General features: G+C 41.2%; 1 protein-coding gene across 1 annotated transcript in view; it reads right to left on the reverse strand.

The window, feature by feature from the left end:
* Window positions 1-2,786: 2,786 nt before the first annotated feature.
* ror1 (receptor tyrosine kinase-like orphan receptor 1) overlaps window positions 2,787-14,734 on the reverse strand; it is a 343,781-nt gene continuing 331,833 nt past the window's right edge. Inside the window, exon 9 of the mRNA XM_060919932.1 lies at window positions 2,787-5,884. Coding sequence (XP_060775915.1) covers window positions 4,445-5,884 — 1,440 coding nt within the window. The 3' untranslated portion in view covers window positions 2,787-4,444. The remainder of the gene's footprint in view (window positions 5,885-14,734) is intronic.

Here is a 14,734-nt window from a genome sequence, read left to right on the forward strand (position 1 = left end):
ATTCTTGATATGGTGAAATTTTCTGCTAAGAGACGGTGATTTAATTTTGTCTCATCTCATCATCTCTAGACGCTTTATCCTGTTCTACAGGGTCACAGGCAAGCTGGAGCCTATCCCAGCTGACTATGGGCGAAAGGCGGGGTACACCCTGGACAAGTCACCAGGTCATCACAGGGCTGACACATAGACACAGACAACCATTCACACTCACATTCACACCTACGGTCAATTTAGAGTCACCAGTTAACCTAACCTGCATGTCTCTGGACTGTGGGGGAAACCGGAGCACCCGGAGGAAACCCACGCGGACACGGGGAGAACATGCAAACTCCACACAGAAAGGCCCTCGCCGGCCACGGGGCTCGAACCCGGACCTTCTTGCTGTGAGGCGACAGTGCTAACCACTACACCACCGTGCCGCCCGATTTAATTTTGTTTTAGATTTATTTCTGGAAGGAATCTCAAGTGTCCGGCTTTATAACAATCAGAGGTAAAGCCTTCCATTAGGAAAGAAAAATTTGTAGGTTCTTGGTAAAGATACAATGCTCCGAAGCTTTTTGAACTTTAAGAGAGGGGGAAAAAAGAGAGTCTGATGAGCGAAAAATGGTTTATGGCTGCTATAACTTATAATAAGGCACTAACTTGTTTCATGAACAGTTCACAATATTAAATGTAACTATAACCAGATAAAAATGCATTATTCTTTACTAAAAGAGAAAAATGTAGTCACTGGCAAATTGCTGATGTATTTTACTTGCTCTATCACACTAATATGATCTTTTATAGACCTTCTCGCTAATACAGAATGCAAAGGCTGAAAATCTGTAGAGACACAAATCTAGCTTGAATTGAGTTTGCAGTGGAAGACCGATTAAGCACACAGTCATCCAGCCGAACAACTAGAAGGATGGAAGCATGACTGAACACTGATAGATGGGTAGATAGCCTGAATTACCAATCAGCCAGCCAATTATACAGATAGATAAAGTACATGACTGGTCAAGTAGATAGACAGATAGCACAACTGGCTGCCCAGCAAGACAGCTAAACAGACAGACAGCTTAATTGACCAATGACAAAGATGGTCAGATTGAGAGCCTGGTGGTCCAGTTAGCACACAGATAGTATGGCACGGCAGGCCACTTAGCGGATAGATAGCATGGAGCAGCGGTAACTCTGTGGTTACAGATCTGGATTAATTATAAAAATGTTGTTATTTTGGATAGTAGCTACTACAGGCTGCCACTGACCAAGGCCCTTAACCTTCATCTGCTCAGCTCAACTGTATGTCACTGTGGATAAAAAGGCTGGTGGTTGACAAAATACGGATAGGTCACAGACTACGGATTACGGAAATAAAGTAAAAAAGGATACAAAATATGGAGTGGTTATAGATTTTAATACGAATGCATCAAGGATGCTCGTAATTTACGGATTGGTCATGGACGTTTCAGTATATTACGGATTTCATACGAATGATGCATCACGGATGGTTAATTTTACTGATGTTGCCACGAGCCTACGCAACAATGACATGGATGTCACAAAGAGTGTCTCCATGGTACCGTTATTTACCGATGGTAGCTACATGATGGAGGTAGAAACGCCAGATAAAGTTGAGCCAATACTCACTAATCAGCAGACGAGGCTTTCAATAAGAGATGTGGAACATCTAATAATAATATACAGGGTGCTTCAAAAAATTTGATATAATTTCAGAATCTCATAACTTTGCCAATTCTCGTTCAATTGACCTCAAATTTTAACAGCATTTGTGGAAACAGGTCAAAATATTATCTCATCTCATTATCTGTAGCCGCTTTATCCTGTTCTACAGGGTCGCAGGCAAGCTGGAGCCTATCCCAGCTGACTACGGGCGAAAGGTGGGGTACACCCTGGACAAGTCGCCAGGTCATCACAGGGCTGACACATAGACACAGACAACCATTCACACTCACATTCACACCTACGGTCAATTTAGAGTCACCAGTTAACCTAACCTGCATGTCTTTGGACTGTGGGGGAAACCGGAGCACCCGGAGGAAACCCACGCGGACACGGGGAGAACATGCGGTCAAAATATTATGTTTATTGTTTTTTGTTTTTATCTTTATAGGTATAGAAATGTCATTCACTGGAAAAGAAAAGGCGTTTTGTGTGTTAGAGTCTAACAAGACTGTGCAGCGTGCATTTATGAGAGAATTCTCTAAAAATGCACCGAGTGCAATGCAGATTTGGACATGGCACAAAACGTTCAAAGAGGAAGGCTGTCTGTGTGACTCTGTGTCTCAGGTGGCGCGCATATTGAAAATTTGTGAAATCATTCATGGAATCCACATACCTTTGAATTTCTCATTCAAATTTTGAGGAATAAATCTTATATAGCTCAACATTAAGCCTGTTCAGTTTCATTTGCCTGGACTATGTAGTTTCTGGGATATTTACATCTCAAATAATATAAATTTTTTTGAAACACCCTGTACAGAGAACACAACTATGAAATGCCATTTTTGCCAAAGTGGGGTGAAGTTTATGTATTTCACCCCAAGACTGATGTAGAAAGTAAGGATTAAGTAGCAGATGGTCACAAGAAAAATATAATAAAAAAGGATAGAAAATATGGAGTGGTTACGGATTTTAATACGGATGCATCACAGATGCTCGTAATTTACAGACTGGTCACGGACGTTTCAGTATATTATAGATTGGTTACCAATTTCATATGGATAAATTCATCACGGATAAAAAAAAAATTAAGAAGTCTAAAACAGTTAAATGTTTGGACTGCCAAAGTTCATAATTAAAATATCTTACCTGCATTTATATGTTTATTTTATTAATTTACTATTGAGATTTCCCAGAAAAATCACATTTCCGTGAATAAAAGATCCGTGCTTTGTATTATATTTTTTATTTTCTGTGAATCTGTATTCCATGACTCATCTGTATTTAGTAAACAGTGAAAAGGTTTGGCCAAATAATTCAATGTAAATGGAATGTAAATGTAGAGCCGGCAATGCTACGATTATGACGGGTATCATTCAGGGAGTGATAATTTGTTCTTCCTGCTAAAATTATGATTACTGACTTTAAAATAAGTACTGTGCAACATTTTAATGCTGATTATTAAGCTAACGTGAAACACTTGTTGTCATAAAACTTCCTTTTTCACATCAAACATGGTGTAAGTGCAGTTAAAAGCTAAAGTCTGTAGTCCCTATAGTTTATGAATAGAAGCAAAATAAACAGAAAAGGCTTGATTTCAAGTGATGCCTGACACAGTGAGAGAAATGTCTGTTAGACTTGCCAAAGATTGGTCAAGGTGGCAGAATTAGAACAGATGTCAGGAAGAATCAGGGAAGACAGGGTACTATAAATCTCATCTCATTATCTGTAGCCGCTTTATCCTGTTCTACAGGGTCGCAGGCAAGCTGGAGCCTATCCCAGCTGACTACGGGCGAAAGGCGGGGTACACCCTGGACAAGTCGCCAGGTCATCACAGGCCCGACACATAGACACAGACAACCATTCACATTCACACCTACGGTCAATTTAGAGTCACCAGTTAACCTAACCTGCATGTCCTTGGACTGTGGGGGAAACCGGAGCACCCGGAGGAAACCCACGCGGACACGGGGAGAACATGCAAACTCCACACAGAAAGACCCTTGCCGGCCACGGGGCTCGAACCTGGACTTTCTTGCTGTGAGGCAACAGCACTAACCACTACACCACCGTGCCACCCGGGGTACTATAAATGCAATAGTTAATTTTGGCATTAGGGGACGCAAACTTTTGCACTCACCAGATTATAGTGCAATAAACCTTACCAGAGGTCAGACAAAAAAGGATATATGTAGTTTCATTGATTAAATTCTCTAGGGTTTGGTAAGATTTAAAGCTACCTGAAAAGGCATTGTAGAGTTGAAATTATAATAAGGCATCACAAAGAAATTTCAAGTGAAAACTGTAAGACCCACCTTCAATAATCAGTACACTGGATTATTATTGCAATTACCAAAGCTCAACCAAACCAGCAGACTTTGACTGAGAAAAGAAAAAGAGAAATGTTGACTAGCGCTCAAGCCACAGTCCATTCAACATGGCTTTGAGGCGGACATTGGTGAAAAGGGTATGATTTCATGACCATTGTATTTCAAGGCTCCGATCGAGATGAGAATTCCTTTACAGTAAGCTCACTGCAGCTGGAAAAGAGCGAACAAAAGAAAACGAAAGGGTCCCAAAAGTCTTCTTCAGGTTTCATACTAATATCATCAGTAAGAAGAGATGAAGGCTTTCCTTTATTCTCTTCTTGCATTTTCAAATAAAACCATAGAATATAAATCTTTTACATTCCATTCCGGCTACTTGGTATTTACACAGTGAAAGAAAACATTTTAAAAGGTCAATAATTATAATCATTTACAAAACAGGAAAGATGTGTTCACAAGTCAGCGGTGATGACCGATTCGCTGTACATGAGTCTGTTGGAGTCGGCTAACAGCGATGCCTGAGCCGGGTCCATCGGCAGCCCTTTTTGTGCCATGTGTCCAAACATGGACACCGTGCCGCTCTGCACGTTGGCCACAGGAGCTAGAGTGACGCAGTGTGAAAGCAGTGGCGTGTTTGCATCGTGGTTCGAGCCTGTGGACGGCACGCTAGTAACATGGCCCGTGCTGGTGGAGCCACTGGCGCTGCTGGGGGAGCGACTCTTAGGGGGAGGACAGTGCTGGAGCACTCGTGTGGGTGCCTGAGCTGAGGCAAAGTGGGCAGCTGGGAAAGCAGTGTAGCCTGGAGGGATGGCATATCCGTTCACAGGTATAAAGCGTTGGTTTTGTGGCATTGGTGCTGCCACAAAACCTGCAATCTGGCCTGCTGGTAACCCCTGAGGAGCTCCATAGATGTATCCAGCATAGCGTGGGCTGCTGAGGTTGCTGACAGGGCTGGCACTGAGTGAGGTGGTCTGAGTGGTGGCATTGCCTCCGGATGGTGTGCTGGAGCTGGCATGGGATGACAAGCCCTCCCAGGCACGCAGTCTAGCATGGATGTCCTTAAACCTTGGTCTCCGTGCAGGTCCTTCCTGCCAACACTCGTTCATTAATGTGTAGACGCGTGGTGGACAGTCGTCTGGGCAAGGCAGCAGCTGCCTCTTGCGCACCATCTCGATCACCTCCTGGTTGCTGAAGCCGTAGTAGGGTTGAAGGCCAAAACTAAAGATCTCCCAAAGAACCACTCCGAAAGCCCAGATGTCTGAATCTGTGGTGAACTTTCCATATGCAATGGCTTCTGGAGGCATCCAGCGGATGGGAAGCAGTGTTTTAGGCTGCACACGATAGTAGTCAGAGGCGTAGATCTCCCTTGACAGTCCCAGGTCTGAAATTTTAACAAGAAGCTGTTCTCCTATGAGTATGTTCCTCGCTGCCAGATCCTTGTGGACGAAAAAGTGGCTGGATAGGTACTCCATGCCAGCTGCGACCTGCATTGCAACGTGCAGGAAGTCTCCATGGTCCAGGCTGGACTTAACCGTGCCATCCTCGTCACTGCTGCAGCCAACATCCGAGTGTGGCGAGCGCATGACCAGGAACTCATGGAGATCTCCAAGTGGCAAGAACTCGAAGAGCATGCACACAGGCTGCTCCTGTGTCACCACGCCCAGGAGACACACAACATTAGGATGGTGGAGCTCAGCCAAGACAGAAGCCTCCTGCTGGAATTCGTTCCATTGCTGTGGGCTGGAGAAGTCCTTCAGAGTCTTGATGGCCACAAGCTGAGCATGCTCCATACCTGGCAAGTACAGGTGACCTTTGTAGATTTTACCGAAGGTGCACTCACCCAGCTCCTCCATGAAACGTACAGCTGACAAAGGAAGTTCTTTGGCTTTAGTCTAGAGGAGAGGAAAAAGGAAGACGTGTTTATGGTAAAATTTAGATCACTGTTGATTCATGTTGATTTTATTGATATGCAATGAAAATTTACATGACATCCAATGGCTATTAATCTTCACGTGCGGCTATGCCAACATTCTCCTGAAAAGTTTTTTAACATATAGTTATAGCAAATAATATAGTTTTGAATTAATTGTTTCCTTCATGATTGCAAGCCATCCAAGCCCTGAGGCATCAAAGCAGCATCAAACCACAATGCACCCTCCACCATGCTTCACAGCTGGGATGAGGCCTTGGTGACTCAAATGAATGACTCAAAAACACAATGTAATGAACAATAGCAAGATTGAAAATGAAAAAAAGTCATGGTTCAGAATGTAAACATTTTCAGTATGATTGTGATTTCATTAACATGCATTACTTCCATGTTATTATTAAATGAACTGCCTGACTTGTTTGATCGAATAGGAATTTGGTGTTCAGTTTAGCATATTCTGATTTAGGGGAGTTATTTTCTTTCTATCAAAGGAGCCATTAGTCTGATTATAAACCAGTTTTCTCTTATTCCTTTAGTATGTTAAACTTAGTGTTTTAATAATATAATAGTTATTAGCTCATCCGGCTGACAGGTGATGAGTTTATGGCATCATGTGTTGTCCATCATCCGTCTGGCATCGTTCACATTTCACGAAAATCGTTTCTTCTCTCTCAATTCTTCACTGATTTTTATTCTTTCTGGCAGGAAGGTAGGTCTGCCTGGGGTGCATAGGGTTTCTACTCAAATTTGCATAATTGCAATTAATAATGAAGATATGGAGTAATTAAGCCCAAATGAGCAGTTTCCAAACAAATAGCTTCTTCTCCCTCAGTTCTTCATCAATTTTTATTCTTTTTGCCATGAAGGTAGGGGTACCTAGGGTGCATATAACTGAACAGATTTAAAAACTCATTTGTTCCTGTGTCAATTAAGCTGGTAAACAAGGTCAGATAAGACCAGAGCACAGATGACTTGTGGTTGTTTGTTTTGCACAGGTTAGTATTTTTACTTATTAGAATTTTAGCATTTTATTACACCTATTAGGTGTTATTTATTCATTCTCTTATTTATTTATTTATTTATTTATTTAATTTTTTTTAAAAATTCACAATGTTTCTTGCAGTTTTAGGCACCTTGTATGATATGGATGCGCATATCTCTTGTATGTTTGTTATTGTGTTGTATTGTATGTTCTGTGTTGTGGCTGCAGCATGGGCGAATGGCCCAGAACAAATTTCTCACTTTGTGAGACAATAAAGTTAATCTTGAATTGAATCTTGAATAACTTCTACCCAAATTTGCTTAATTACAATTATTAATGAAGTTATGGACTAATTAAGCCTTAATGAGCAGTTCAACAAAAATCGCTTCTTCTCAGTCAATTCCTCACCGTTTTGGATTCTTTCTGGCAAATAGGTCGGTATTCCTAGGGTGTATACATGTTCTATATATAGCTTGTATATAGTGTATATAGCCTGCCACATTTATTGTGCAAGGTGGCCCACTTTAGATTGTTCCTTCTGGACTAGACGGGGCCAGACTGAGCGACGACGTCATTGACGGTCTTGTTTATATTACCTTTAGCACTGGAATTTTAAAAAAATACACCAAAATCCTTCATTTTGACAAAAAACTACATCATTAAAACAGAAAATGTTCAGAATCTCTCTTTAAAAATACCTAAAGTCTAAAAGGCTTGAAAAGAACAGAGTTCCCTCTCTTGCTTTGATGCCTCTCTCTGAAGCCTGGATGAGTTTAACCTCTGACTGTGATGGTGACCTCTGACCCGTTCTATACCCTGATCTTTAACAGAGACGAAAGTGAGTGCTGAAGATCTGAACAGACGTCCAACATCAAAGCGTTCCATCTGGAAGCATTATTTTATAGCCATTGTAAACACTCTGTTGACAGACTAATAACTATTTATGATTATGAAAAATGATTTAAGTCAGCTTTTGCTACTATGCTCAATAATTCATGGACATGGCATCCGTCCTCCAATTGGAAGACGTACAATGTGTTTCAAATACAGAGTGTGATTTACTGCCATCTTCTTCCACACATGCAACCAAGATCCACTGCTGTATTACAGATAAAGTACAGACTGTATGAAATATTAACGAGAGCTATGTACTGTATCATACACAGTACATCCATGCACAGAAATGTGTTATTATAGCTGATACAACAGAGCTGTTGAATTATTGATTCTCATTGCTCAGAAGGTGTTGATTAATTTTCTTTAACAACAGCTCTGACCGTAGTGCCAGATGCAAGAGAAATCGAAGTTTTATATTAACACACTCATTCTAATATGTTGCTGTTTCTATAGTAACAGTTCATTCACAGGAACTTGTACGGCAGACACTCCACATGATTTAGTCCTAATAACACTTATAATAAACAAAATAAAAAGAAAAATATTTAATTGTATATTATATGGTTAAGTTTTATGGAAGGATAGGTTTATTTAATATTTATGGAAGGTGTCTCCAGTGTCAGTGCTCTCTGTCAAAGGAGAGCTTTGTGTTTTCCGGTTTCTCAGTAACATAACAAGGTACATTTTTTAACAATAATTTGTCTTCATTAAAGCTATACTGCCTTTCATATTTTTCAAGTGTAGATCATAAAAAGAATTTTCCCTGACACCCAATTATTTTTGTTTAGTGGACCAAAAGCTACTGAATTCGAATCATAGACTTCCAATTTTATTAGTTTTTTAAAAATAGAACAATTAATGAATTTAGGGCCACGTGGCCCGAAATTCTCCGCTATTTTTTCCTGCTTCACCATGACCCAATTCAAGATACTATGTCATGCATCACATGGTGGGCTTTCCCCCGTTCGTGCAAGCCATTGTAGGATACAAATTTGAAACAGGAGAGAAAAATGGAGGACGTGAGTGTGCGAACGAAACATGAAAGACCGACTACAGTAACGGAAAGCGAGAAGAAAAGACGTTATGTTGCGAAGGAAAGGAAACACAGGACCAAACTAATAAATATCGGCACTCAGCGAGCACCTTGGTGTGATCAGCTGTTCGTTTAATAACAGAATGATGGAACTGTCAGTGCACGGTCAAAGGTAAACCTGTAGATGGCAGTAATGCAACACTGTGGATGCCAGCTGCCGTAAAACTTAAATGAAGTAGAAGAAGGTAAACCTGTGCATGCGCACACGGACTTCCTCTGTCTGCTTGACTGCGCGAAGCTCACTTCCCAGCCACAGAATGGCCTGATATTTTGTGAGATATTACAGAAATAAACATATATCACAATGACCAAATTTCACAGGGAACTAAATTTCACCAATTTCATGAAATTGAAAGGCCATTTAGCTTTAAGTTCAAAAGAGTAAAACGAGTCTTGTGAGGAACTGGCTGGAACATAACTGATAACAGGAACTACCTTTATTTTGAGGCCTTTCCACAACATTAAGTGGACCTATAAACAGATAAAAGTATAGTGTGTTGTTTTTAATAAATAAAATAGATTATTATACATGCAGAAAACTTTTTCGATGGAAGAAAAACGTGTTCTATTCCCTTCTAGCGGGTTTCATTCATTTGGTTTGATAGCATGCAATATTGTTAGCATATCGTTTACCCTACATGCATTACGCCACTCTACCCAATGGAGAATGAGTGCTGAATATGGTTTAGGGTTGTTTTACAATCAGGGTACAAAGTTTGTGTCACAGGGGTCCAAAATTCAAATTGATTCAAACTGGTTCTTGTACCAGTTTTTAAGTGAAGGACAAGTTAAAGAACAGATTTCAGGTAATTTTTTGACATGTGTATGGTAGTTTTGTGTAATCTGCTATAAGATAAAGAAGATGAAGTGTAGCTTTAAGCAGGGCTGGGAGAAACAAATGAAGTGATTCTCGGAGAGGACATTTTTTTGACAATTCAGAATCCACTACTCCCATAGTGCTTTTAAATATAAGGCTGTAAGCTTTGTGTTAGTTGTCTCTAATATTTATGTCCCAATATCTTGACCACATTTTAGGATGAAAATAATCATTTTAGATCTCATCTCATCTCCTTATCTCAAGCCGCTTTATCCTTCTACAGGGTCGCAGGCAAGCTGGAGCCTATCCCAGCTGACTACGGGCGAAAGGCGGGGTACACCCTGGACAAGTCGCCAGGTCATCACAGGGCTAACACATAGACACAGACAACCATTCACACTCACATTCACACCTACGGTCAATTTAGAGTCACCAGTTAACCTAACCTGCATGTCTTTGGACTGTGGGGGAAACCGGAGCACCCGGAGGAAACCCACGCGGACACGGGGAGAACATGCAAACTCCACACAGAAAGGCCCTCGCCGGCCCCGGGGCTCGAACCCAGGACCTTCTTGCTGTGAGGCGACAGCGCTAACCACTACACCACCGTGCCGCCATCATTTTAGATATATATGTTATTTTATATTGAAAAATTAGCTGTCTCGGAGAGGACATTTTTTTGACACAGTTACATACTAATTTGATCAAAATAGTCTGAAAACTTACTGGCATTCAACATTAAAACTTAACTATGTTTCCAATGATATGGAACCAAATCTGTGTTTTATGGTATAAAGAATGATTTAAGTGCATCCCTTTTGGAGCTACCTGTGGTCAAAAAAGCACTTTTTCTAAATGACACGAGTAATTTTGCTAAATATGACATGTATTGCCATACATTTACCAAAAATAACATTATCACCAAATTTTTTTTTGCATGGTAAATAGAGCTATCACAGGGCTACAATAAACAACCAAGTTTATTTAGACAAGCCTTTTGATATTGAAGATAATAAGTGTTAAATGTGATTTTTAGCTTGCGTACCCTGATCGTAAAACAACCCTTTATGATATTGCATGGTTGTAAAGACATGACGTTACACATTGAAGACGCAAAACTTCCGCGCTAGCGAGTGACTGTGACAATTTGTAAGCAAACGTGGCCACCAGGTTTGCTTCATTAAATATGGACAATTTTGAGAGAATTTTGAAAGAGAAAGATGCGTTGAACACCCGAAAGGAATGTGTATGTATAATAATAATAATATTGGGCGGCACGGTGGTGTAGTGGTTAGCGCTGTCGCCTCACAGCAAGAAGGTCCTGGGTTCGAGCCCCGGGGCCGGCGAGGGTCTTTCTGTGTGGAGTTTGCATGTTCTCCCCGTGTCCGCGTGGGTTTCCTCCGGGTGCTCCAGTTTCCCCCACAGTCCAAAGACATGCAGGTTAGGTTAACTGGTGACTCTAAATTGACCATAGGTGTGAATGTGAGTGTGAATGGTTGTCTGTGTCTATGTGTCAGCCCTGTGATGACCTGGCGACTTGTCCAGGGTGTACCCCGCCTTTCGCCCGTAGTCAGCTGGGATAGGCTCCAGCTTGCCTGCGACCCTGTAGAAGGATAAAGCGGCTAGAGATAATGAGATGAGATGAGATAATAATATTGGTTGGTGCTGAGTGGTATATCAGATATATTCCATTCAGCTACTCGTCTTTGACTTGTTCAGTATCATGCTCGCTGAATGGAATATATCTGATATACCACTCAACACCAGCCAATATTATTTAATTGTTATTGTTCGTAAATTGCTGGTGTCTAAGAGGAATAAAACACTTTTGGGAAAATCACCATTGAATTGGCGTCACGGGCTGCATCACACTATCCTGTCATTGGTTATTTATTTAAACTACACCCTGTCGTGTTTTATTCCTTACTTAAATGTTCCATATTGTTCACAGGTATAATTATGTCAACAGACAGACTGATCATCAATGAAGGCTGGAATTAGCATTCACTGATTCATTGATTCACAAATGAAGGTTTCGGTAGCCTTCAGAGGTCAAATGAAACTTGACCCAGAACGCAGACGCAGGGAACAAAGCCATGGCCATTATAAAAGTGGCAGCTGGTTCATGTTAGGACCAACTCTCCCTAAGGCAACTACCATACATCTCATCCCTGATCATCTTATATTAAATATTAGTCATGTGAACAATGATCTCTGTATGACCCCCCCGTCTTGAACTTTGGCTTGCAGCTGGATCTGCATGAGAGTGTTTTAAGTACAGTACAATACATCTGGGGCTGGTTATGTTTCATATCACAGAGACTAAAGCAAAGGGTTCATGAAAGAACTTTATGCACTAGCGACTATTGAAGGGTTGAGTATGTGTATACATTTGGGTCAAAAGCTTGTACAGCAATCATAAAACTTTATTTCCCCAGTGCACAGTTATAAACACAAAAGCTCCCTTTACTTATTTCTACTGTGGAGAACTGCACTCTTGGCCAAGTCTGATGTGTAAGACACTGTACTGCCTAGTGGGCACAGGGCCCTAGTTTTTATTTGATTTTTTTTAATTATGAGATACAGTTTTAACAAGAACTTCTTTACAAGAATAAATCATTTGCAGTGCCAAGATTGTACACTATATACATCATATTATGGACAACATGACAGTGGTTAAAAAATTAAGTGGGAAAAAAAGAAATAATGCCTCCAGCACCCTCTAGTGGCCAAGCGATTCCAATTACATGTCCTGATTTTGCTTTCGGGAGTTCAATCTTGGGTTAAAGGTGCTGACTGCAAAGTTATCAGAAATTTTCAAATTCTTTTTATTGTGCATGGCATTTTCCTCTGTCTCGCAAGAACAATATCATGCAGACGAGATGTGATCATTCTGATATGCCGAGGGTCACTTTTCTCCATTTTGGGACTGTTTTCCTCTCTCTTGAGGTAAACAGTATGGCCCTACGGAAACAGCCAAACGTGAGGAGCTTTAACTAATTAGCATAACAATGGAACTGCGTCACACCAAGACGGCGACACACGGAAAACATCGTGACTCTGCATCGATCTCGGAGAGTTTTGAGTTGCAGGGATGTAATTTGTGGTTGACATTCGTGAATAGATCTGTGAAACAAAACACGAATGTATCTTTTCTCTGGTTATTGCTTTTGTGTTATCATTTCTTCCTCTGTAAGATCAAAACATCAGGTGTAGAACTCCACACTCGCTACCGTGGAGTCGAGCTCATGCATTCTAAAGCTAAGATAGCTAAGCGCTAGCTAGAACGATTTCGTTATCTGTCCAGAAAAATGACACGTCATCTAACCTTGCTCTATCTTGCGGTTACACTCACTAGACAGGTTTTCCTTTTCTTTTCCGCTGGCTTTTAGCTGGCGGGAGAGCGGAGTCCGCCATGTTTGCCCACACCGACTTGTTTTGGTTAAAAGGAGGTCAAACACGCCCCACGGTGGTCATGTGATATTGCTGCTCACTTGCTTCGGCGATCTCCGGAATCGTAAAATGAGGGACACTTTTTATCTCGGCAAAACTTTTACACACAGGATACACAGTGTGTGCAGCAGCGAAACATCTCGAAACTCCAACAGCTATAGAAATAGGACATTTTGCCCAGAATTCAACTTTGTAGTGAGAACCTTTAACTGAACCAACCTAAGCAATAAGAAAACTTGGGTGCAAAAGAAAGCAAGAATGATTTGAAAATACGTGAATGCAACAACAAGGCTGGGCACCATGACGATACCAATCAATATCATAATAAATGTCACTAGACACTTGATATAATACAACCCCGATTCCAAAAAAGTTGGGACAAAGTACAAATTGTAAATAAAAACAGAATGCAATAATTTACAAATCTCAAAAATTGATATTGTATTCACAATAGAACATAGACAACATATCAAATGTCGAAAGTGAGACATTTTGAAATTTCATGCCAAATATTGGCTCATTTGAAATTTCATGACAGCAACACATGTCAAAAAAGTTGGGACGGGGCAATAAGAGGCTGGAAAAGTTAAAGGTACAAAAAAGGAACAGCTGGAGGACCAAATTGCAACTCATTAGGTCAATTGGCAATAGGTCATTAACATGACTGGGTATAAAAAGAGCATGTTGGAGTGGCAGCGGCTCTCGGAAGGAAAGATGGGAAGAGGATCACCAATCCCCCTAATTCTGCGCCGACAAATAGTGGAGCAATATCAGAAAGGAGTTTGACAGTGTAAAATTGCAAAGAGTTTGAACATATCATCATCTACAGTGCATTATACCATCAAAAGATTCAGAGAATCTGGAAGAATCTCTGTGCGTAAGGGTCAAGGCCGAAAAACCATACTGGGTGCCTGTGATCTTCAGGCCCTTAGACGGCACTGCATCACATACAGGCATGCTTCTGTACTGGAAATCACAAAATGGGCTCAGGAATATTTCCAGAGAACATTATCTGTGAACACAATTCACCGTGCCATCGGGCGTTGCCAGCTAAAACGCTATAGTTCAAAGAAGAAGCCGTATCTAAACACGATCCAGAAGCGCAGACGTCTTCTCTGGGCCAAGGCTCATTTAAAATGGACTGTGGCAAAGTGGAAAACTGTTCTGTGGTCAGATGAATCAAAATTTGAAGTTCTTTATGGAAATCAGGGACGCCGTGTCATTCGGACTAAAGAGGAGAAGGACGACCCAGGTTGTTATCAGCGCTCAGTTCAGAAGCCTGCATCTCTGATGGTATGGGGTTGCATTAGTGCGTGTGGCATGGGCAGCTTACACATCTGGAAAGACACCATCAATGCTGAAAGGTATATCCAGGTTCTAGAGCAACATATGCTCCCATCCAGACGACGTCTCTTTCAGGGAAGACCTTGCATTTTCCAACACGACAATGCCAAACCACATACTGCATCAATTACAGCATCATGGCTGCGTAGAAGAAGGGTCCGGGTACTGAACTGGCCAGCCTGCAGTCCAGATCTTTCACCCATAGAAAACATTTGGCGCATCATAA

Source organism: Neoarius graeffei, chromosome 4 (genome assembly GCF_027579695.1).
Source record: "Neoarius graeffei isolate fNeoGra1 chromosome 4, fNeoGra1.pri, whole genome shotgun sequence".
Taxonomy (NCBI): Eukaryota; Metazoa; Chordata; class Actinopteri; order Siluriformes; family Ariidae; genus Neoarius; species Neoarius graeffei.